Source organism: Dryobates pubescens, chromosome 3, assembly GCF_014839835.1.
Source record: "Dryobates pubescens isolate bDryPub1 chromosome 3, bDryPub1.pri, whole genome shotgun sequence".
Taxonomy (NCBI): domain Eukaryota; kingdom Metazoa; phylum Chordata; class Aves; order Piciformes; family Picidae; genus Dryobates; species Dryobates pubescens.
In genome coordinates, this window is record NC_071614.1 from 32,136,710 (window position 1) to 32,162,930 (window position 26,221).

At 43.0% G+C, this 26,221-nt stretch overlaps 1 protein-coding gene across 2 annotated transcripts in view; it reads left to right on the forward strand.

The window, feature by feature from the left end:
- The first annotated feature begins 4,644 nt into the window (after nt 1–4,644).
- PTCHD4 (patched domain containing 4) overlaps nt 4,645–26,221 on the forward strand; it is an 83,913-nt gene continuing 62,336 nt past the window's right edge. Inside the window, exon 1 of one of the 2 annotated variants that reach the window (XM_009905311.2) lies at nt 4,645–5,388. In XM_009905311.2, the coding sequence (XP_009903613.2) occupies nt 4,789–5,388 (600 nt within the window). In that variant the 5' untranslated portion in view covers nt 4,645–4,788. The remainder of the gene's footprint in view (nt 5,389–26,221) is intronic. The other variant, XM_054178524.1, reaches the window with a different exon arrangement.

Here is a 26,221-nt window from a genome sequence, read left to right on the forward strand (position 1 = left end):
AAGCTGAGTAGTTCTTGACTCAGTACAAACACTATTTAGAACAAATAAAACATCAGCATTATTCTCCTCCTAAATCCAAGACACAGCACTCTACTAGGAAGAAAGCTAACTCCATCTCATTCAAAACTAGGACAATAATAAAGCTGAACATAGGAAAAATGTTTTCACAAAAAGCGTGGTCAGACATTGGAATGTGCTGCCCAGGGAGGTGGTTGAGTCACCAACCCTGGATGTGTTTAAAGGTCATTTGGATGTGGTGCTTGGAGATATGGTTTAGGGGTAAACCTTGTAGAGTAGGGCTATGGGTGGGATTTGGTAATCCCAAGGGTGTTTTCCAACCTGAAGGTCCTGTGATTTTGTGATAAGAAAATAGTACACAAAGGATGTGATATTTTCTTCCTCCTTTACAAGATTTTAAAAGGTTCTTCAGCCTCTGTTTGTTTTGTTACAGCCTTCTGTGTCTTTGCTAACAGCTTGACTGTTCATACTTTTCATCAGTCTCAGATATTTCTGTGTTTAAAATCTCCACACCCAATAGGTGCAGGTTTCTGGTCATACGGGGTCAGACATTCCCCCTAAAAGGCACAGGCACCTTGGTGTTTCATACCCTCCATTTCTGAAGCTGTCAGGGTTTTCTCAACTATTTTCAAAACCACCACAGAGCACAAAACCAAAAAATCAAATTCAATCACAGTAACCACAGGTTGGGTGTTTTCCACTGAAATCCCACCCCAGCTCTTACATCCTTTCTCAAGTGCCTTCATCGCTCAGTACTATGCACAGAGAGCCTACATCACACCTTTCTACCTCTGCCTTTCCTGCCTGGCTCCTGTACATTCCTGGCCCTGAAGTTCAGGGACATTTAGAACTTAAATGTGAAGCAATAAGAGAAGAGATTTTTTTCCTAAAATCTACATTTCTAAAATGAAATTCATTATCACACTGGAGGATTTTTTTTACAATTTGAGACAGAAAATCATCTAAATGTATGAATGTGAACTTCTAGTCTGTCTGAAGTCCATTACATTTACTTTTATATACACATCCTCTGTGACTATTCTCAATTTTTCCTTGTTTTGCCACTATTTAATGTCTTCTTGTACCACTAATTTTTATTATACCCACCCAGCTATTAAACCATAAGAACGTAAAACCACTATGTCAATACAACTGTATGTAGCTTTACTTGCTTGTTAACCAACATATGGCAATCTGGCTCTAGGGTATCCCACTCTACCGTCTCAAATACCTAATCAATGTACCCATGCCAACCCCTTGAGCCCATTAATAATTCTTATTTAAATTACCGATGAGTTCGCCGTGTCTCAGCGAGTCAAATCATTTTTCCCCAAAGTTGTTTCCTTTCTGGGAGTAGGCTGCTTCAATTATTTTCCCCAGATAGAGTTGCATCTTTTCCATGCTAAATCTTATTTCAAAAATTTCTGAGTGTTTCAAATCTCTCGGTTGTTCGCTATTTCTCTGAGCTTCAGACTCTGTGAACCATCATTCAGCTTCCCCAGCTAATGTTCCTGATGTGTCGGTTATTCCCCTTTAAAGAGGATTCATTGGATGACACCAGGGAGGATATAAATATCAGCATATCCCAACACTGTTCTCAGAAAAGATGCTGATGCCCTGCTTGTTTCTGAGACTTAATTCAAACTGGTTTTTGAGATCCTTCATGGATTTTGCCATTTGAGATTACCAACCTAATGCACTGGTCACTTTGTCATCCACATTACCTGCTGGGGCATTAATGCCAGGTCACACTGCTATTGTGTACTCCAAGGGACAGGCAAGACCAACTGCCAGTGCCCATTGGCAATAGTGCTTTATTATACTGCTCAAGAAGGAAGCAGTGTGTACTTAGTTATAGTTTTTATTGCACGTATTTCTTTGCCCTCTCTTTGCAAGGTCTGTGCTTCAGCAGTGCTGTGTCTGAATGCTCCACTGCAGCATTCTGGCAGACAGAAGTTGTCCAAGACCCAGGGAAGCTGCAGACTTCAAATATCCTTTACCTTATTTAGACACTAGAGGGACCTGCTCCTCCTAGGGTGGTCCAAACTGATCGTACTATGTTTTGAGCTTTTCCTGATCAACAAAAATACCTGGCCAACCTCCTGAGCAATGATCTGCTCTGTGGAGGGCTTACTGCAAAAAGGTCACAGTAACCAACCGAGGCGACTGCAGCCTTCTCCCTGCCAGACTGGGTAGCAACAACGTACAAGCAACAGAAACAGATTACCGAGGATTTCAAGGCTAGAGCCAGAACTGCTGCAGCCTGTGCTGAAGCCCACAGTGCCAAGGTATCTGTCATCAGCACTCATAAGTTAGATACAGTGACATACTCTGTCAAAGGCTATTATAAGCCTGTGCGTATAGAAATGAGGAACCAAGTTCTGACTTCTCACTCAAGGTCTCGCCTATGTGTGTAAGTACAAAGGCTCAATAAAGCCTTTGTATTTAGACTTTATTCACTGAAAGCACTCAACCATCAGTGTAAGTGTGCCATAAAATAGACAAAGAGCTGTAATTTGTACCAATGGAGCTTAGCATTTCCTGGTGGTGTTGAGGCAGATTTTCATCACAGACAATGCTTTAAGATGAGCAAATAGAAGCCTGATAGGGTCTTCTCTACAGAATTTCCCACCTTCAAACTCTTTCTTTTGTTGTCTATAAGAACTCTAGCTCACATGTGCAAGCACCTCCAGATCAGCAGTATCTAGGCCACTAAACAAAAACAGACTGAACTTGAAAGGCGTGTGCTTGCAGCACTATTCATATATCTTAAAAATAAGCCGGTTTTACCAAGACAGCTGAGAAACAGCCACTGATTTTAGTCAGCTAAGTTTCTAATCCAATGGTCCCATCCCCAGTTTGTTCACGTCTCTGAACTCCTTCAGGACCTCAGGCTCCCAATCTGAATCACTGTCTCAGCGACCTAACACAAGTCCTCAAAGTTGGGCTCCTTCTTTGTTTGTCCTGTTCACCCATACACACTGTGCAAGTGGGGTTGTCAGCATGAAAAGGATTGCTGCATATTGTGTTTTTCTCCAAAACACCGATAATTACTTGAAGCTGAGCATATCTGGCTGTTCATTCGATCCTGGATTGGGCAGTCTGCTACCTGATAGCCTTGAGATCCCCAGTTTCCACTCTTCCTCCTCCTGGTTCAGCAAGGGTTTATAAACGGAAGAATCTTGCTTTTTCAGGTTTGCACAATGCCCTTGGACCTGTCCCAAAATGAAAGAATTTCTGCTTGACTAGCTAAAACTAGTTAAAATAACGCAGGAATTTGGTGGACAGGCAGACACCAAGCAGAAATATGCATTTGGTGGGGATGGGAAGAGGGTGGAATGGGGGTAGGGTGTTTTTTAATTGCATTTCTGTGATTTGGACTTAGTTAAGTATAAAGGTCCTGCAAAGCAAACCTGCTTTTCCTCCTGTCTCAACCTGCAAGGTGCTGTCAGGTCTGCTAGGGTTGGATCTGTTGTCCCAAGCAGTGCTGGCTGAAGCTTCTGGAGGAGCAGAGCATGCTGCCTGGGGAGTTGGTGGGCATCAGAAGCTGCAAGTGCATCCATTTCTCTACTGCTCTCCTTTGGGCGGGGGAGCTGCAGAATTTTTCTCCTCTTATGTAATGGTCTGCTGGTATCTTTTGCTTGGAAATCCTCTTTTCAGATGGAAAGTGTCAGGAGCTCCATCCTACCTCTCTAGGGTCACTACTTACAGAGTGGCCAGGGTGGGGAGCAGAGGTGGCACGCTGTAGAGCAGCAGAAGGGAGCAGCTCACTCCCCCATTCTCCCCTTGCCCCAAGCCCTTCCCGGAGTCAGTCTCCCCCACACAAAATCGCGGGGCAGCTCTGCCTGGGTGATCTCGGGTTGCAAATGCGGGGGAGAAGTGGCAGTTTGTGTTGGGAGCTTTGCCTGGAGTGGTGCGTGTGTGTTCCCGCCAAGAGCCACAGCGTGACTAGGGCAGGGCGGGGTGCGGAGCTGGGGGATGCAGCAGGCGCGGGACCGGGGGACATGAAGCAGGCGTGGGACGGGGGCACGGAGAGCGGAGGGCAGAGCTACTGCTGTGGGGAAGCTCTTCGAAAATTTCCCGAGCAAAGCCCTCCCTCCTCCGTCAGCCGGTGGGGACCAGGGGCACCCGGGGCGGCCCCGTGGCTGCGGCCGAGCGACGGAGGGGCGCAGCGGGGTCGGGGGCCGTTAAAATGCAGCATCATCCTCCCGCCCCGGCAAATTCCCCGCGCGTGTGTGCCTGTGCGTGGCAGGGGTGGAGGGAGAAAAGCGAGCAGCGGTGCTTTGCAGCGGGGGGTGTGTGTGGGGAGTACTGCCGGCGCTGCCTGCACCGCCCCGGAGAAGCGGTGCCGGCCGCGGAGCTGCGCGGAGCGGCGGCGGGCGCGGAGCGGGCACTGCAGAGCAGGCAACGCTCTCGGTGCAACGCCTGAGCCTCGCCGGCGAAAGGGGGGGACCCGGGCGGGGGGGAGGCGATGCTAGTTGGCTGGGGGGGGGTGGAGGGGTGGGGAGGAGGAGAGAGGGGAAGGAAGGGAAAAAAAAAAAAAAAAAAGGAGAGAAAGAGGAAAAAAAAAAAAAAAAAGGCAAATGACCCCCCCCCTCCTCTGCCCGGTCCCTTCCACCCCCGACACACACACACGCGCGCACACACACCCCATTGATCAATATTTGGCCGTCTTGCTGCAACTTGCTGCAGTCTTTTAAAGGAGTAGTAGAGAGCGAGGGAGAGAGAAAGGGAAACTGACAGGAAGGGGTAAGGAGCTACACATGTCACATGTGCTTTCTAAGACGGCCAGGAGCATCTGCAGGCTGGATCTGGTGGAGGATGCTGCGGCAGGTGATACACAGAGGGCTCCAGTCGTTTTTCTACAAGCTGGGCTTATTCGTGAGCAGGCATCCGGTGTTTTTCCTTACTGTGCCCGCAGTCCTGACCATCATCTTCGGCTTCAGCCTGCTCAACCGCTTCCAGCCTGACACTGACCTGGAGAGCCTGGTAGCCCCCAGCCACAGCCTGGCCAAGATCGAGAGGAGCTTAGCCAGCAGCCTTTTCTCCCTCGATCAATCCAAAAGCCAGCTGTATTCGGACTTGCACACCCCGGGAAGGTATGGCAGGGTGATTCTCCTCTCCAAACCTGGAGGCAATATTTTGCATCAGGCTGATGTGATCCTGCAGATCCACCGAGCCGTGCTGGAAATGAAGGTGAACTACAAAGGCTATAATTATACTTTTTCCCATCTGTGTGTGTTGAGAAATCAGGATAAGAAATGCGTGCTGGATGATATTATTTCAGTTCTAGAGGATCTGAGGCAGGCTGCCCTCTCCAATAAGACAACAGCCAGGGTGCAAGTGAGCTATCCCAACACTAAATTAAAGGTATGCTCTTACTGCATGCTTTTGCCAATTAAAGAGGCAGCACTTCATTTCTTGTCCTAAACAGCAAAGAGAAATATAATCATATCTATCTCTCTCTGTTTAAATGTGTGTGATCTGGGCTTTCCTCGGGAAGCAGCTGAAAGCCATGCCTTGCTATTGTTCTGTATGAGGAGGACGGGTGGGGGGACCGTACGCTAACAAACCAGAAACAGAGAGTAGAGGTCAGCTTTGGGACCCGGAGACCTTGCAATGCCTTGAAGGGTTAATACCTTGGGGAAAAAGGGGCAGGAGGTCGATGGGCAGTTGAGAGCTGGGATGCCACTATCACCTTTTTCACCTTCACTGCTGTGATGTGATAATTTAATATAGCCAGTAAAGGCTTTACTCAAATGCCCAGTGAGCTCCTGTATCACCTTGCTTTGCGAGTGCCCTAGGAGCAGCAGGAGGCTTGAGCCAGGAGCGACTTCAGGTGTCCTGCCTTTTTTTTTTTTTTTTTTTTTGTTTTAAACTGCATGCAAAGCAGGGGAAGGGGGGTGGAATTTTTGCTTTTGGTGTGAAAATAATTAACTTTGCCTTTGATGAATGAGTTGGAGTTTTTGGGATGGATTCCATCAGCCAGAGGCTTCCAGCAAAAGCAAAACAAGGTAAAAGGTGAAAAAAAGTGTCAGTCTTTCCAATTAAAAGAATAAACAATTCAGCACAACTTGTCTCAGGCATACTTCCCTGGCACACAAGCACCCATCTGCTTTCCTTCTCATCTGGAGCAGTCCAGTCCACCAGGACTAACCTGCTATAAACAAATAACGTGCAAAGTTTGCAGGTGGCTACTGAAAGAAAGTTTCTGTGAATTACAGTATACCTGCATGCTCCCCCAGGCATTGCACCAGATGCAGGATTTATTTAACAAAGTGTAACAAAATTCCTAGCACACTAGTTACTTGTAGCTCAGGTCATAGAGAAGAAATAATTCTTCTTGTAAGACAGAGAGGCTTTTTTGCCTTATCTGGCCTCCCTTTTTTTCAAAGAGCTCCTGAAAGATGAGGATTGTAGTTCCCTTGAAAGTACCAGTGAGGTCTTGAAGTTATCATTTGTTTCCTACTGTTCATTTGCCAGGAAAAAAGTAAAGCCTGTCTCAGCTCCAAAAACTGAAGCAGAGATGAAGATTGACTTTATTGGTCATTTAGCTTCAGAAAAAGGGCCAGGTAGGACAGTCAAGATTTGGTCCCATTGCTCTAAATGTTAAGTGCTTGCTTTGTGCAGAGTTGAGGCAGAGTGGAGTGTGTGGATGTAAAAAATTGTCCTTGCTGCTGCTGGAATGTCCCTAGTCTAAGGAGTGCTCAGAAAATGAGTTATTCTGGATTACATATCCTGGAACAAATTTTACCTTTTCATTTGCTGTGTAGACAATCCTACTATTGTGGAATTAAGGTCCGTCCTTTCTATTTCGCTTGTTTTTAAGTGAAGATTAATATCGTTCAGTGGAGAACACTGATAATCTGTGATAATCTCATTATAAATCAGCATTATACAGACATAGTCATTCTACTCTCTCCACCTATACCTCCTTCTTTTTTAAAGGTAAAAGAAAAAATAACTTGGTCTGGATTAGAAATTTAACAGAATGGGTGATTGCTAGATAATTCATACAGAGAAAGGTTTTCCTAAAGTTTTACTATGAGCAACACCAAATACTGCCCACCACCTCCAATCTCCCAAGTAGTTGCTGTGTACCATCAAGGTTAAAAGAATAAGGTCCTTAGCTACCTAGGTTTAAAGATGGACAAAGCAGGCAGTTCTCTACCCACTTCTCAAAGAGAGGAGGTAAAGCCACCAAAATCTGTGACTGCACTTTAGAGAAAAGCTGAAAACTGCAACCCATTTCTGTGGCTAGAGGGTGTCCCTGGCATTAGTGAGAAAGAGAAACACACTTTGCCACAGTTTTTCTTGTGCTGGTATGGTAAGGATTCTGTTGTGGGACTGTGGTGTGATCTGAACCTCATCTGGCCTTCAGCTGTTGTGTGTTCCTGGAGACATCTCCTCTATTCTCTTTGGCTCCAGCTGCTGGGAATAAATTACCGCTTTGGACAGATTAATTCCCTAGGCTATCTCTATAGTCTCCGTCACATGTATGAAGGGTTAGGAATTCGTGGCTCTTGCTCTCCATCATGCCATCTTGGTTTAATCTAGACTCCAAGGCTACTTAGTAACCTCCTTCTCTCTGCACTGTGAGGAAAGGCTGTAGAAACCAAGGCCTGTGTTCCTTGCTTTGTATAGATATGTTTAACTGGAAATATCTTAGATGCTGCAACAACTGGGCTAGGTCAGCCTCTGGATGTTCAGCAAAGCAAAGCAACCCCTGTGGCTGCAGCTATGAGGGTATTTTGTTTGCTTGTTTGTTTTACTTGAGCTATGATGTGAAGTAGTGGTTGTGGCTAGACCTCATGGGAATGCAAACAAGAGGACCAAATCTGCCTGCCTTATTCAGTATAGACCAGTGTTCATCACACTAGTCCATGTCCTTGGGAGCTTTCTCAGCTAAACTTTCCTGCGCCATAAGGACCCAACTTGCCTCACTTTCTCAAAACCACATTGCTTCACTAATAGGGGTAGATTTTGCTCTGTCTTATTCTTTTAATAATGGCATTAGGTTGAATAAAATTCTTCTAAGAACAATACAGTGGGTTTACAAACCATGAAGGTGTCCCAGATATGTTTAATCTGCAGGTAACAGGAGTCAAATGTCAATCTGTACTGCTTTCGGGAACTACAATGTTGACAGTGCTGAGCTGTTCCAGTTCTTCTCCTCCTCCATCTGGGAGTTATAAAAAAATCTTGCTGTTTTTTCTTTCCCTCAAGCCTTGTGAGAAGCTCTCACTTCATCCCTCTTCTCATCTCCTGCTGGTGGACAAATTGGTTTGATTCTTTCAGGTGAGACTGGCTGAAGACTGGCTGTGGGTGAGCTCTTCCCACATCTTTCACAGGAGCTTTGTGGGAGCTATACGAACAGGTTTCAGTAAACTGCTCTAGTTTCGAGGCAGCTGTTACTGAGCTGCAAAATCTAGTGAAACTGCTTGGCTTTTCCTAAGATCTGTCTTTGAAGGGTAATAATAATTTAATCATTACTTGCTGTGATGTGGAAGAGCTTATAGCCTCTAATAAGTCCATCTTCACTGCCCTTCTGTAAGCTGGGAAGTCTTGGTCTCTCCACTCACCAGAGGAGGAGAGAGATGGCACTTACATCCACGATGCAGCCTGAAGTGGGGTTTCAAATGCCTGGGATGGGATTTAAATCTAGTCTGTCAACACAGGGGACATTGTAGGCTACTTTAGCCCAAGTGAACTAGGCTGTAGGAAAATGCCTGCCCCCATTGCTCTGTCTAGCCTGTTCATGGTTATTGTGATGCTACACTGCAGTCTGCAGCCCAGCCAGGAAGTGACTTGCCCAAGGTCATGCACACAGACCGTGGCAGAGCAGAAAAACAAAGCTGGATGTGTGAAGTCTGAAGTCTTGATGAAGACTTTTGAGATACAGTCTGGAGCAAGCTAGCTTGCACTTTATGCAGCCCAGTAAAAAAAAAAAAAAAAAAAAAAAAAAGGGGAGGGGGCAACAAATAAACAAAAAACCAACCCCACCAAAAAACCCAAACCAAAACACCAAAACCAACCAACTGAAAAAGCCACCAACTGTTCCCATGCTTGAGATTCTGCCCTAACCATGCAAACTCTGCAGGTCTCTACACTGAGCACTGACCTTCAGTCATCAAACTGTTAAATCAAAAGTTTCGACAAATCCCAGCATCATTTCTGTCAACTAATATTTTCAGAACAGTGCCTGAGCATGAGTTGGGGGATAGCATGGAAAAGGGTTCCTTCCTGGTCGCTATATCTACTGTGTTCAGGGGGGATAACAACGTGTGCCTTAGATATGTTGTACCCCTGCCCCCAGGGCCAGAGTATGGTCTGAGGTGCATCTGATTCATTGGTATACATGAGGATTACTTCTAATGTGCTATGGGATATGAGAAGTAGAGTGGGTTTTGACTGTGATTTGCCAATGACCCCATCAAATTTGAAATTTGCTGTCCTTATCAGGAAAAAAAAAAAAAAGAAAGAAAGAAAAAAGAAAAATCATTACAAAGAATGAAAATTATTTCTGACACAGTCCTTTATTTGGAGGAAAAAATAACAATGAAAATAATGAAAGCATTTTTTTTTCAGATATTTCACCTTTACTCTTTCTTTTCATGTTCATTTGCTAGCTTATGTGAGAAAAGAAAACAACTTTGAACTTGTCTCACTGATACCAGAACAAATATGACAACTTCTGGTTGAAATGGCTTTCCATAAGCAGATTGGTTTTTGTAATACTGCCTTCAATTAATTATCAACCATTTATGAACACTAGGCTAAACAGCAGCCAATAAACCAGACATCTCTATTACCACACTTGTGATAAACACGTCAGCTGGATATTGAATCCTTTATTGCTTAAGTAGAAAAGTTACTGGCATTCATTTAGCATCCTGAAACCTGCAATTGCAGATTTGCCGCTGTCCAGATTCTCATTTTTTTGCACATGAACAGCTTGTAAATGTAATTGAATTTTGCTCCATTTTCATTTGTATAGTCTTTCCCCCTGCACTAAGATGAATCTCTAGTTAGATAATCCTGAGGCAAAGGCTACGTCCACGGGACAGAGGGGTGGAACAGCCCACCTACATCAAAGTAGGTATTTACATGTCAATAATACTCACAAACTGATTCCTTCAGTAAAGTTGGTTCAAACAAGATTATGCTGACTCCATGGAAAAGATACTTCCTTAGAAGCAATGTGGCTCTGCACCCATTTGATTTCGCCCATCCCAATCCAAACTTGTAGCTCAGGATCATGTGAAATGCTCTGTGGCTAGCAAAAGCTGCTAAGTCACAGCAAAATCAAGACAGGACTGGACAGACTGAGTTCTGGATGGCTGCTAAGTAGCTTGAAAGCAAGTGGAAATATTTTGAAGGCATGTAGTGGCTCACAGGTTAGGAAACTTGTTTGGAGTTAAAAAAAAAACCAAACAGAACAACCCTTTTGTTTCTGTACTGTTCAGTGGGAATAGGAAGGGCTCCTCAGCCTCCTTGCCTATACAGGCTGACAGAGCTGGATTCTGCAGCAGGTTAGCTGTGTCCTTGCTGGGAGATGTTCCTGTAGCTATCAGCTCTAGAGGACACGATGAGACAGTCCACCTGCTCTTCCTGAGTAAGAAAAGAAGTGTTTCCTTGCATTTTTAGGAAAAATGTCCACTCCTTCCTTTGCTTAGTACATTAGGAAAGGTCTCTCTTATCTCTGATGGACCAAGTGTTAAGGCAACCCTCTTGCTTAAAAGGAAGCTCAGACTATGAATCCTGAAGGCATCAGGGACACAGAATGAGGTTAACCTGTACAAGAACAAACAACCTATCCCAACATAAACAGTACAAAGATAGCAGAAACCTATCAAAACAAGGATAGAGTTTAGGATGCTCTTTTTGCATTGCCATTCTTCAGTTATAAACTTAACTTTCCTTATGAGTCTCTGGGGTAAATTGTTTCACTCCGCTAGGGCTGTAGCCCAGATGTTCCTTGAGTGTGGTTCTCACTCCCTCCTGAATGAACAGTGGCCATGCAGAAGACTGCAAAGAAAATATTCTCCATTAACCTTGGTCAGCTGTTTTGTGCCTTTCCCTCTCAGCTATTCCACTTTTTAGTTTTGTCAGCACTTGCTGGGGGACATGGCCTTTTATGCAGTGCCAGGCCTTCTGGAGACCTTGCCATGATGTGAATAATAATAAACAATTTGAAGGTTGTTTGGGTAGAGAGAAAAAGAAGATGCAATTGCAAGCCTCTTTTGGTTAGTAATGACTACTCGTTGTGGATCTGGGATGGATGTCAACCACTTGTCAAAGGCAGAAAGTCTGGTAGCACTTTCCATTGTCCCACAATAACTATTTTGTGGATAGACAAAAATAATCACTTCAGTTACTAAATATTTATAGTTGATGCTTGATAGTGTTTCTATGCTGACATAACATCTTCTAATGTCATCCACCCCTGTGCCTTTCCAAAACATCTTTGGAGCTCCTTACTGTACTGGCTGTGTGAACTGTTGGAGTACTCTGAACTGCTCCCTCCGAATTTACAACAGATGGGTATTACTATCTGAAACAAGAGTTAAATTCAGATAGCACCATGCTAGCAAGGTGAGAGAATACAGTTGGTGAGTCTTAATAAAGATGATGTGTCATGTTCTGATCAGAGAAAGATGCTTTTATAGAGGAGAGGAAGAGGAGAGGGAGAGGGAAAGGAAAAGGGAGAGGATGAGGTCCTGAAACCAACATTAACTGATGAAATATATGTGCTGTGGTAGAAGTGGGAGGCAATTTGTAAGAAAATTAGATTAAAAAATATATTTTAAGAAGTTCTTTAATTATTTAATCATAGAATGGTCCAGGCCGGAAGCAATCTCCAAAGGTCATCTAGTCCAATCTTCCTGCAGTCAGCAGGGACATCCTCAACTAGACCAGGTTGCCCAGGGCCATATCGAGCCTCACCTTGAATATCTCCAGGGAAGGGGGCTCACCCACCTCTCTGGGCAACCTGTTCCAGTGTTCCACCACCCTCATAGTAAAGAACTTCTTCCTAATATCCAATCTAAATCTACCCTCCTCCAGTTTGAAGCCATTGCCCTTCATCCTGTCACTGCAGGCCTTTGCATACAGCTGCTCTCCAACCTTCCCATAGGATCCCTTCAGGTACTGGAAGGCTGCTATTAGATCTCCCCAGATCCTCTTCTCCAGGCTGAACAACCCCAGCTCCCTCAGCCTGTCCTTGTAGCAGAGGTGCTCCAACTCCCTGATCATTTTCATGGCTCTCCTTTGGACCCTCTCCATCAGATCCTTCCTATATTGAGGACTCCAGACCTCTACACAGTACTCCAGGTGAGGTCTCACCAGAGCAGAGTAAAGTAGTAGAATCACTTCTCTGGATCTGCTGGCAATGCATCTTTGGATGCAGCCCAGGAGGTGTACACTGCCTGCTCATGTCCAGCTTTCCATCCATCATCACCCCCAAATCCTTTTCCTTATGTATATGTGGGTAAACATATTGAATGCACATCTTCCTTCAGTGATAAACAATGCTGTTGGTAAGGTTGTGTTAGAAAAATAACAATTCTGAAAACCATAATTTAAGAACAAAATCTGTATTAAAGTGTTTAACTCATTAAGATGTAAAAGACCATTATCAAGAGTGCTGCACAGTTGTTATTACAGAAATCTTGTTGAAGAAACCTGCTGGCTGGTTTTCCAGTTGAAGTGAATTAGGTTGTTTAAATCATGATTTCACATTTCTACAGGATGCTTTTAATTTAAGCAGGTCCCACATCCATTGCACACTCCTAGTGCAAACAGTGAGACATGCTGTGCATTGCTGGTACTTGAGATGAAAAGCAGCTTTAAATACAGATGAATCAAAGTCCTCAACAATGTAGAAAAGCAGGTGCTGTGTGTGCTAGAAAGGAGAGGGGGAAACATCAGGAGGCAGAAAGGGCAAGCTACAAAATCTTTTATACCTCTGTTGATCACTATATTAGTGCTGTTCTCTGTTTCCCACCTACCAAGGTGCAAGATGGTCATGAGGGGAACAGATAGTAAAGGAAGATCTTGACAGCAGGACTGTGGAGCATCCTACGAAGGCAGAGAGCAGTGACTGAGCTCCTGAGTGTTGCAGAGATGATCACATGCCATGGCACGTGTCATTGCCCTGGATTCACTGGATGTGAATTAGCCTCACTTTGACACCGGTTAGGCCATTTGGGTGCAGGAGCTTTGGGTGAAATGTTTGGAGATCACTAGAAAGCGTGATTTGCTGGCAGTGGGAGGATTTCTAGTTAGAGAGAATTACTGTGGAACCAACTAGAAGGGCAAACGGAATAATTTTTCAGTTGGCAGCTCTGGTATGGTACAGAAATTCTGCTTAAGCTTTTTGTTCTTGTAACCCTGCTCATATGTTAGTGGGTAACTCCTGCACAGTGCATGCCCTGCAGCAGCTCTGACAGACATCGGACAGCCCTCCCACAGCCCTGAGTCTACCAGATTAGCTTTCCTTACCGGTTTTGTGGGCTGGCACTGAACGTGCTGTCCTCCGGTCTACTTTTGTTAGTATACCGGTACCACATTGAAGGAGCTCCTGGGGGGATCATGGGTTTTAAGACCAGCATGTCACCTGGCTAATATTTCAGAAAGGTTTTGGTCTGATAATGAGCTATAACTACAATGGAAAAAATCAGTTGGCACCGCAGGTGTATAATGTTTCCTGAGCAGATAGGCTGGCAAATGTTTCAGCACTTTCCAGAATACTTAATCTTTAAAAATACCAATTGCATAAGACCCAAAACCTGCTTGGCTGCTCTGAGAGTATCTGAGAAGACAAAGGGCAGTCCTGCATACCTGTCCCATGCTTTTGAAAGCAACACACATTGCAGAGACTTTTAAGTGTAATGCAGCCCATCTAGCGAGGGTGCATAAACTGAGATTAAAGAACAAGCTCTTAATGGGCCAGTCTGCCACAATTAATTTCCTTGTGCAGCTGGTGGGAGACCTGGGAGGTACCACTGGAGACCTCCACAGGGAAGCCCAAACATCTAGCATGTATCCTCTCACAACAACAGGGAATATAATCATCACCTATAGGACCAGTTCAGGGGCATCTTAAACTTGTGCCTGCTAGGTACCTAAGTAAGACAGAAAAGCTGCACTTGTATAAGGCAAGGTCTTGCTTTTTTCCACACCTTTCATAAATGTTTCCACCAGTGTTACCCAAGTGTTGCCATTCTTATGGGGAGGTGTTATTCTTGCCACATACATGATGTATTTTCACACATCAGTGACTTTGCAAAGGGTGCTATGATTCGGAAGTGGCCATGGAGTGTTTTGCCTCTTCTGTGCTAAATCGCACATTGCTTGTACTAAATCATGCATTACCTGTGCTAAATCGCACATTACCTGTGTTGCATGTAGGCAACAACAATTTCAGCTGTCAGTGTAAAATGCATAGAAAGTTGGAATACCAGGAAAGAAACATGTGTATTTTGTAATATTTACAAAGGTCTCTCCAACCTTTTCTTTCCCCAGACTTCAAGATGAACACAAATATTAGGCTTTAGGTGTATACACCAAGATAATTTTCACAATCTTGACAATCTTAAGAGCTTCCCTGCTATTGTAAAGTATTTGATGCTTTGGTTTTGGAAAAAAAAATAATTTTAAAGAAGAGGGAGTGTTTTTTGTTGTTTTGTTTTGGTTTTTTTTTCTCCTAAGAGAATAAAGCTTAAAACTTTTACTATCTTCTTGCCTCTACTATAAGATTTTGGAGATGGGAGAAAGAGGAGAACATCACTGAAGAGAAATTTGTGTTATAGAAATGCCAAATAAAGTAATTGCGTAAGTTCAGTGGTCTTGTCAACAGAATATTAATCTCCAAAGGAAAATTAGAATGGGTTATTTGTCACTACTTAACAGATATGAGCCAAGTTCCTTTAAGTATAATTCTGATACTTTTCTTGTGGAAAACACAATTACTCTTTGAAGTAGCAAAAATGACATGAAAAAAAATAGTTAAAGTAAGACTGTCCACTCACACTCGCTTCCTTTACAACAGCTAAATAAAAGGTAACTGGAATAGAGAGTAGCCCAGAATGAAACTCAAGGAAAAGGAAATGCACCCTTAAACCATTTGAACTGGATCTTTCCTATAGCCTCTTCACTGAGGATACAATGGACAGAAAGGACATTTCTGGTGCCGTTTTATGAAAGAGTATTTTGGGGCATGGGGTGGTGATTTTGGTGCAGGACCATATATTCAAGAATTCATTCTGCTGCCTCTCTACCTTTCATTGATCTTCACATCATAAAGTGCTGTGGTACTGCTAAAGAAATTCAGAGAGCTGTTGGAGTTTTATGAGCAATCTCATGCTGCTTCCATGTAGCATCAAGTGATCAAAGACATAAAAGGCTTATCAAGTCAGTGTACCCCATTCCCTGGCCTGTGCAGGATTATGAGGAAATCCTAATAGAAAAATATTTCAGATTGACTTGGATGAGAAATCAGTCATGTGGGTTGGAAACTGGTTGAAGGATTGTAAACGAAGTATCATGATAAATGATAATGTAGCAAGTGTATGGGAAGTATCTTGCAGGGTATCTGGAGAATTTGTGTTAGGCCTGGTCTCATCTAACATCTCTATTAATTATCGGGAAGTGTAATTGCATTGCACAGGAATGAAATTCACAAATAATATTAAACAAGGAGGAAATGTCAGCAGTAGCTGAGTCAGAGGATTTACACAGACAGAACCAGAGCAGTTAGAAACCTGAAGAGAAAATGAAACTATTTTCTGAAGAGTTCTGATTGCATTATGGTCCCCAAAGAGCAATCTAGGGTCCTCCATTGGAACACACTCCTGCCAGCTGAGTTTTGCAAAGGTCAGCTTGAAGTTGCAGTGCTTCAATGATATGACCAAGGTCAAAGATAAAGTGTGTGTGTTAAAGTTGGGATTTTGCAACCCCCACAGAAAGGGCACTTAGTTTTACTTCTGATTCTGAGACTCCTTTGTGAGTATGGTCATAGCACTAATCAATGTTGTCCTTCATCCTTTGCCTTCTTGCAGGTCAAGTTAGGCAGGACAAATACAGCCCCATGTGTTGAGTTTGAGTGTTACTTTGGAGCTCATAGATGATGTGTTAAATAATCAGAGAAACTCTGATAAAATGTTGCTTTGCCTTGGTCCTTTAGGTATTTCTAGAGTAAAACTGGTCTTCTGGAGTTTTGTGTTATGGGTTTTGGATGGGACAAAGCTTAAGTTGGTTTGCTGTATTTTGCATCACCTTATTGTTTACCAGAACTTCACATTTGAATGTCCTCACACCCTAATGCCACAAATTTGCTCCATTGGGTTGAATTTTGTCATTCATTAATTACATTCTGGTTGTGCTAGGGAAAAATTTTCATAGCAGACATTCTTAAAACTCAGCTGAGCAGAATACTTACAAAATATTCAGCTGGATCATTTCTACTATTTTTTTGTCCAACTTGAGCATTATTGCAGACCAAGTCTCTAGGTAGGGACTGGTGATGTTTGTGAAACAGGTTATGGAGTCAGGTTATTTTTCCTTCTTTTCTTGACAAACATCCATAATGTTGGAGCATTTGCTATAGCAGCAGATGACCTGGTAGTAAACCTGGTCTGGTCTGCAGAGTCAGGACATGACTCTGCCCTGCCACTGAGGGTCCACTATGTATCTGTTTGTGGATGTTTATAAAGAGAAGCACAAAGGGAATACTCATCCAAAAGATGGGACATGTTTCTTTCCATTTGAGCCCTTTTGTGTTCAGCATCTAAAGTGGGTCCAATGCACAATCAGAGGAGAGAAAGGGCAGCCTCCTAAAGGAATGCATTTTGCTTCTGATCAACTACATTAGGAGGGGACAAACTCACCTTTCAGAGACATCACATACCAGGGAAACAATGGTCATATTATGCGTTTCCCTTTCAGATGGTTAAAATCAAGATGAACTGAACCACATCATACATTTATTTCAAATCACACACATACACAAAAACAAAAACAAAAGGCCTCAACTTTTTGATAAGCATGGGAATATGCTAAATCTGGAGATCTGTATAGAAGAGATCTGTGTCAGGTGAAGTATTTCCCAGTTACCCTAGGAATAATCTACATTTGCACTAACATAAGAAAGAGCTTCCCAGGATTTCATAGGTAAAGGCAAGGCTTCTTCTCAAGTCTATTGCAGCTTTGTCTCGCATTACATCTCTGACATGGTTTTGAAAGATTCTGTTTGGAATTTATTATTAGACAGTTGCAAAAGAACTAAAATACATTCATCTGAATAAGGAATTAACTTCCACTGAAGGAACCAGAATTAAATGCCATCCTCCTGCAAAATAGATTGCCAGATATTGGCAGTTTATTGCGGCAGAGAGACTGAGATTTTGCAGAGTACTCAGAAGACAAATGCTGAGATTCTATCATCTGGAAGTGCTTTACCATCTGATCGCTCTTTGGCTTAATTTATCAAAAGTTTTCCCTAAATATTTATTTGTTTGAAATCCAGACCAGTGCCTTTCCTTTAAAATTTAGACTCCACGGGACTTTGAAAAGCCTTAAAAACCAACCAACCAACCAACCAACCAACCAACCAACCAACCAACCGAAAAAACACCCAACTTGTATTACATTCAAGTAACTGTGAAATGTCTATTTGGGGAAAAAAAACTTTCAATGTCTTACAGGGAAATGTCTCAGCTAAGCTGAAAATGTGGGGTTTGTTGCTGTTATTATTTACAATGGTTATGCTACATGTTGTAAGAAATGCTTGTACATAGTAGGTAACTATTCGTCTTGTCTTGAACTCATTCTTAACAATAGCGCTACATTTAACATATAAATTTAAGAACACATATAACCTAGCTTTGAGTGTTTAATGAAAATATTTCAATTAGAGTTTAGGATGTTGTAGCCTTTAGGAGGACTAAAAGCCCAAAGAATGAGATTCAGTCTATTTACAGTAAAAATTGCAGTCTGGAGCTGCCCCATTTTTCTCTTGTCCTTGAGTGGGCTGGCATTTCTAACCTGGCAGGTTTGGTTGGGCACCTCATCACCTAAAGTCTGCCTTTTTGTGTTTTGAGTCTTGTTCTGGCTGAAGAAGCACATCCAAATCAAAAACCCTGCTTGAAGTTAATAGCTACTGTGTATTCGCCCGAAAGGACAAATACTCATCCGTGAAATACAGCCACCTTGAGGATGAAGCTATTCAGGTGTTGCATACTTGACACCACCACCATACTATGGGGTGTGAGCACAGGAATTAAAGAAACCTTCTGCCAGCTGGCAGCAAGGAGAGGATTAAATTTTGGGGGGGTTTCTTTCCTTTTTTTTTTTTTTTTTCTCTTTCCCATTGAGTTTGTGTAAACCTGGTTCATTTCTCCAATCCATTTCATCACATTCCACATGAACTGCTGCTCCCAAGCTTGGCAGTAAGACAATGTAGGCTCAGGAAGGAGAAAAAAGGGACTTCTTTGGCAGCCTCACAGTTCATATTGTGAAATAGGGCAAATAAAGAAACTGCAGCATCAGATGGGAAGATCTTTGGAGCATGGGCACCTCCTGCTGCTCTGTATTTGCACAGCACCTTGCACAGCAGAAACTTGGACCATGCCAGAACCTCGCTGATGACTTGTGATTATGGTCTGAACCAAGACTCCAGCATCTGCTGTACCTTGTGTTGGTCCTCCTGGGCTTCCACAGCACAAAGGCTTAACCAAGATGAATTGCTCCCATCATGTGGAGCTTGATCAGTGGCAACTACTGCAATCTCTAGTTGAGAATTTCAGGCCAGTGCAAAATCTTCAGGTTGTGTCATGTTGGTGTTTAACACTTTTTTTTATCACTGCTGTGGTGGTTTGAGGCAGATCATCCCTTGCCTCCCACCAGGGCAAAAAAAAAATGCTTTGTGCTGAGACTGCATGAGACACCCTCTCCCACAAAGTATGTCTAAAAAGGTAACTGGCTCTTATGTCCAAACTTCCAGTGGGAGAGCTTTCTAGTGATGGGGGGCAACAAGAAGCCCAGAGTTGAGATCATACCATGAACTTTACTTTCTTTACTGGAAAAAGAACTAAAGAAAACTTTTTAGAGAATCTCCCATGACAGCACCTTGATCTCTGTGGGCTACTAAAAACATGAGATTTTACCATGAAGGGTATGTGTTACAAGGTGATCTTGAGACAGAGTTTACAAATATAAACCCTACCTGCTGATGTGCAGGGGTGGAAAATCTCTTTGAATATGCTGAATTCAAAAGTACTTTGAGTGAGAATCAGATATCTGATATTCAGATCTGGAAACCCTGCTTCAGTTATATTCTAAAGCACAAATACAAGCCTACTTAAATGCCTCATTCTCACTCCCCCTTTCCAGATCCTGGTCCAATGTTACAGAAAAAAATAAAGGAAAAACATCTTAAACTAGACATTTTTTTGGCTCTCTCCAGCTAACAAATGGCCAAGCTCATTAAAAAACAGTGTGTGCTGGAGGGAAGTGAGGGATGCTTCAGGGTAGAGAAATTGCTTCAAAATGCCAAATTTGAGATTAAAAGAGGGAAAACTGATTAATCACCTCTTTAAAAGGAGGAATTTTCAGTTGGAAGTGTTAAGTGTTAAGTTAAATGTGTCTGCTGTGTGCAGTGCCTTGTCATTATTGAGCACCATGAGAGTGGAAGGTTCTGACAGGTAAGAACACAGCAGCACCTTGCATTCAAATGCTGGCCTTAGTTAAGCCTCCAAACTGCTTAGCTGAAAGTTAACCTCAAAACCATGCTAACCCAAAAATCTTGCAACATCACTCTTAGCACTGTCTGATTCTCAGTTGTTTCTTTTCTTGCCTTTGATAAAACATTATCACAGCATTTCAGTACTTTGGCTGCTGGTCCCCAGAGAAACCCGGAAGAGCAGAGACGATTGAAAATTAAGGAGATGTTTGCCAACATAAAACATAATTAAAAAAGAAAAAAGCACCCTTTCCTATGTCATTACTGAAACTTCAGATTGTAAGAGCTTAAATGATTCCTGTGGATCTGTTCTACTCCTCACTTTTTATTCTCTACTGTTTATAAAATCCGGCAAATCCACTTCCTTTTGCTTCCTGGTAGGTTTCCTTCCTCATGTCTGTGTGTATTGGACTTAAAGCAGTGTAAGGAAAACGATTAGAAAAGGTACACAGTGGAATACACAGAAAAGAAGAGGGCCTACAAATAGAATCATAGATTTGTTAGGGTTGGAAGGGACCTCAAGGATCATCTAGTTCCAAACCCCCTGCCATGGGCAAGGACCCCTCACATTAGATGACATTGCCCAGAGCCATGTCCAGCCTGGCCTTAAAATCCTCCAGGGATGGGACTTCAACCATCCTCCCTGGGCAACTTGTTCCAGTGTGTCACATGGTGAAGAACTTCTTCCTAATATCCAATCTGAATCTACCCATTCAGATATATATAAATACATCATTGAGAACTTGTGATCTCATACTTGTCCTCCCAAACTTGGGTATATGAAGTGTGTGGTGAAGTTTGGCAAATACTTTTGTGGCTATGGAAGGAAGACAAGAAAGGAGCTTTTCTTGATTTTTAGTGTTTTCTGATGTCTTTTTTATTTTACTTCATGAATCAGGTTCTTTGGTCTTTAACTCCATGGACTTCACGAAAGCTTTAAGAGCAGATATTCTCAAGAGGCAGAAAGCATACTGGTGAAATATTGTCCTGTTTACTCCCATTTGGAGAAAGCCAAGACCTTCTTGAACTGACAAAAGTCTCTTGGATTTCACTGGGGCACAAGATAGCTTTAATTCATTAATGTTACTTTTTGTTGCAAATTTCATTAAAATCCCTGCATTTGGGAGAAGGATTTTTTTGTTCAAAAAATGAAAAGTTGAATTCTTTCTCTCCTTTCCCAGCAGCTCATTTCACTTTCTTATTTGTTGAAGAGATGAAAAATCATAATAAGTATGAGACTCCCAAAACTATCTTCCAACCTTGTTATGAAAGACACTGTCTTGGTCTGTCATGATTTAGAAATGCACAGAGACTGAAAATTGGGCTAGATGGACCACTGACATCCACTGAAAAGTATTTTTTGTCTTTTCATGCTCTGTAACTTTCTTCCTTTTCACACTGAGTTTGAGCTGTGGATGAAATCAGAATTAATATGGAGTATTGATTAATATAAAGTCTTGATGCTATAGATTCCCAGAGTGTGGCAGATATGAGAAATGGTAAATGTGTTCTTCATACACATGCCTGCTTATGTGAGCATGAGTGTTTAACTGTATAGATCCAAATATTGGTGTTTTGTGCATCTGTCTTGAGATATGTCTGTCTCCTCAGTGATTCATCCCTACATTTCTACTTGGCACAAAATGCCAATGTTCAATGGTTGAACAGTGGCTGTGCATAAGACCACAGAGACAAACACAGGTTTTCTAAACCACATCTGGGTATTCTTCATGGCTTAGCACCTGGCAGAGGCCTCGATGTTTTCTCTGTTTCCATAGGTGGAGGACCACAGCTGCAGCATGAAGTGTAGGAGCTTGGATTTCCCCTTCTAAAGCTATGTGGCACCTCCTTGTGAAAGTCTATCATGAAGCATGAATTGACTATATGAAAAAAGGGTGCTCTCCTGCTTGGTGATGGGAAAGAAAAACATTTTTTGAGGACATTCCCACACCTCAGTGCAGAGTTCCTGGTTAGCTGAAGCAATCCACTATGATCTGGAGCTGGCCTGCAAACAGTGCAGGGGGAATATGGCCTTGTTCAGAAAACTCCAGTAATATGGCATTTCCTATAAACAGAGTAAGCCAGTGGCCTGTAGACCAAGTCCCTGCCTTCTCCCTCTTCCTCTGCTGCTCACCCTTTACATGTCAACTTGTTAGAGGCCACTGGGAAGCATCCTTAGCTGGGGATAGGATGTAAAGCCTCCTGCTCTGTACAAGTTCCTACACACAGGTCTAGGGCAGCAGAGTACAGTTGCCCAGGACTAAACAGATGCCAACAGGAAGAAATAATGCCAGCCTGAAGTGCGACTTTTGGGGTGGAAATGCTTGACATTTCCTGTTGTCTTAGAGTGTTGTGAGAAGGTCTGTTTAGGGTGGCTAAGCCCAGCCCTGTGTTGCTGCTCTGCTCCATGCTGCCACATGGCCAGGGTCCTGTGGGGAGGAAGGTAGGGTGCTGAAGAGGGATGGGAAGGCTGTGAGCAATGAAGCAGTGCCAGGCGTACTTGTCTGCTGTCTCTGACACAGTGGCACAAGGCACAGGAGACACAACTCTGCTGTTTGAAGCAGGATTCAAAGTAACTCTGATCCACCTGCTTTCTCCTGCTCTCTTTCTGGATGATCAATGCGCAGTGAGAACTGCCGCTTTTATTGCTGCTCACCCCATGTATTTTTCCTCTGCTGGCTCCCTTTTTTTCATACTTTGAGATACTTTAGGGGAACCTCACTCTATAGCCCCACTTTTATTTTACAATCACAACAAACTCCACTTCTTTTGCACTGTTGCGACTTTCTTGCTACACAAATCAACACTCAAAGCACACTTCCCACTTGATTAGTCTGTCCACAAGCATGCACTGGACAAGAATCCTTTCATGGATAGGCAGGGGAAACTTCTGGTGATTCATTTTAACATCATCCTTCATCTTGGGGGATTTAGGAGCCATGGTGCCAAGACACATCCTGACATTTTGCTCTGTGATACCAAGGAAATTCCATTGTCAGAGCCACGGTGTGAAAAGCAGAGTGCTAAGCCCATTCTTACTGCCTTTAGGGCTTTTGATCCTGGATAGAACAGAGCACAAGCTCAAAGGACAATATATGGTGGGGAGGTAGCTGTGGTTCTGGGCCTGCTGGAAACAAGAGGGCAGCAGCATTTTAAGATCTGACCTGGTAGATTTACACACCCAGGCTTACCTATGACTTGAGAGGTACTGCTGACATGAATCTCCTGTGGAAAATGAACTGTCACCATCAGCAAATTTTGCTGAGCCACACACTGCAGAGATTCTTCTGTCATCTCACCAGTCCCAAGGCCACTGAGCACCAAATGCCATCTTCACCCTTCATCCTTGGATCCATGTCACAGGACTGGGGTGCATACACAAATTCACCTGCTGATGCCTGAACTGTAAATGGCAAAACTATTTCACTGCTGTGCCTGTGATCCAGCTCCTGGTTGAGCAGAGAGGAGAAAAAAATAGATAGACCATCTGTGCCCCAGAATTACTTCTTGCAGTCTTTTGTGCTGTTTGTAAATCTCTATCTTCTGGAAGTACCCTTCCTCATGTAGAGTACTTCTGTAATCACAGCCAACATGGGCATTACTTAGCAGCTTCAAGGTCACCACTGTGCCCTTGGGTGCATGAATGCAGTTCAGGAGAATCAGGGCCAAAACTTGGGTGGCAGTGAACTATGAAGTACATTCATTCTTTTCCCAGAAGAATGGGAATGGAATCTGAGATGGCCTGAACAGGAGTCTGACCTTGAGAGTGAAGGATTCAGTTTAATGATAGGACAAAGAATACAGGAGGTTTGATAAGAGTGTAAAAGTGAAATACATTCTATCAGTAAAGGTTTGGTGTGGAATGAAACTGGTCTGGAAGGAAGCGGGGCTTGTCTTGTGTTTTCATTTCTGAGAAATATGTAGGAGAAGCAGTAGGTGGAGGGACAGCCTTTTCTGCTTTCCCTCTGGCCTTTACCTCTCTTGACAGCTGAAAACCTCACAGGGTGATACTAAAGGAACAAAGTGGGGAGAATCACTTCTAAATACAGCACCTCCAGCACCAGAAGTTGCTCTACAGAGAAGAGCTCTCTAACAGCAATTACACTTTTCTATTGCACCCTTATGAATTCCTCCATAATTTGATTTACTTGGAAATAATTAATCTGTGTTAGAGGGACCTCTATTATTCTCCATTATTAATCCTGGAGTGCCTTGAAATAAGTTTCTCCTGTTCTTGTCTTTTCTCAAATTAACTGATCAAAAACTAGAAACTCAAAACAGTCTAGGCTCTAGCACAAGTTCAGACTCACCAGGGAAGGGTGCCAGATGGTTTTAGTTACATTTGAATGTTCTGGGTGCACATGTCCTGCACTTAAAAATTATACTGGCAATCCAGAACCCCCTGAAAGGGGACTCAAGGTGTGTGTGTTTGCTAACCTGCATGCCTGGGAAGTGGCCAGTAATGACAAGACTGGTCAGTTAGTTTTGTGTTTGCATCTATCACTGAAAGTGGGTTACTGTCTCCTATATTTTTAGCCTGATAAAAACTAGGATCAAGTTTTCAGTAGTTTTGCACCTTTACTGCATGCTGAGAGACAGGCAACTGCAAAGGACAAGCGTGATTTTGAACTGTACCTTAGGATAGGGCAGGTCATCCTCTTGGTGTGTCTGGCTCTTGCCTCTTACTACAAAACAAATTTGACTAGCTGGTGAACTGAACCTCATCATTGTCAGATAGCTGAAAATTGCTCTTTATTGCAGCAGAGACCTAGAGGATTATTTCCTGGATAGCTTCTTCTGGATAGTTTCATACATTTAATTTTTGCTGAGTGAACAGACCACATGGCCAGTATTTGTCCCTGTCCCCAGCAGCCAAGGTGCAGTTTTACCTTGAATGTGTTGCCCTCAGGGCTCATTTGGCTTGGACTCTCTCTCACTCTCCATTGCTGAGCCGTACAAAATAGCTTCAGAGGGACAAGTACAGCAAGCAGTCTGATGGGTGTGCAGGAGCATCTACACAGCTCTGAGGGCAATAGAACTGCTACACTGACATAAATTGGCATTATGTGTGACAGTTTGAAAGGGATGCTTCAGGAACTGTTGATAATTGGTGGCTGTCTAACAGGGATTGACTGGTATAAGGTGAAGGAAAAACTACACTAGGAATAGGCACAGAGATATTAGTTTGTTCAGGGAGAAAAAACTTCCTCCAAAATTTTACAGTAAGGGTAACTGGCGATGGGAACTACCCAAAATGTTAAACCTTAAATGAATGTACTTTAAAAACTTTGTGTGACCTAAGGAAATGACTGTGTCCTAACATCTATGACTTTAAATGCAACGCTTTCTGTGACCCACATTTGGTAGAGTAGGAATGTCTTTATCACAGGCAGGAACAATTGCATTGATTTCATTAGGATATTTATCACACAACATATTTCAATGAACATCCCTGGTCACCTTCTGCTGAGTATTTTTAAGCTCTTAAGAGTTTAATCAGTATTGCATGCTTCATCCTAACTTATCCATCACTTCAGCTGATAAGAAATAGCAGTAAAGAAAAATAAAAACAGAGATAAAATTTCTGGCAAAGATCCTGTGAGTGTACTTGAATGAGAGCGATCTGGCACTAGGGTGCAAGGTCTCCTCTCTCCTTGCAAGAGATCTAAAATTGCTTTTAAATCACTTGCCAGCCCTAACCTCCACTGAGCACGGCACAGGGAAGCCATGCTATCTCAAAAATACCCTAAACCATCCATTTTTTCTGTGAGAGAGAAGTCAGTGGAAGTTGAATCCATCCAAAACAGAGAGGAGAAGACAACCTGGCCAGGGCTGGTGTGACAGTGGGCAGTGACCACATTGTGGTGGGTTGAAAACTCGGGATGGGAATTGGGACTGCAGCAACTGCACTGAAGTTATTGAGGAAGCAAAAATGATCCCAGATGATTTAATAGCAATAGGGAGTATTGTTAGTATCCCTCTGGACTCTATGCAAAGAGGATCTATGCCTGTGCTAACACCAGCAAAAGGTGTTTAGCTCAGTAGAAGCATATGGTTTTGTTTAAATAAGTGGTCCTGCACTTGCATCTGGAGCATCCACATGCCATTTACAAAACAATTTAAGATATTTTTTATGATATTAGGGTACTTGTAGCCTAAAGTAAGGCAGGCATTTATTCTTCATCCATCCACCATTAAAGATTTTTACTGAGAAATGGACAGTGAGTTTGGATTTTTAACCACATGCAGGACCAGGTCTACACAAATGCAGGTGGCAAAGTCCATCATGCTGGGGAGAATGAAGGATGATGCTGCCTACATCTGTCACCTCTCATGCCTCTGAGAGTCCTTACCTTTTGTCCTCATCCCTTTCAGAATCTAAATCTACCAAAAGGCTTTGGGACATCTAGAAAAACAGAACAGAGTACACAGAAAAACCCCAACAATGTCATTGTGTCCATC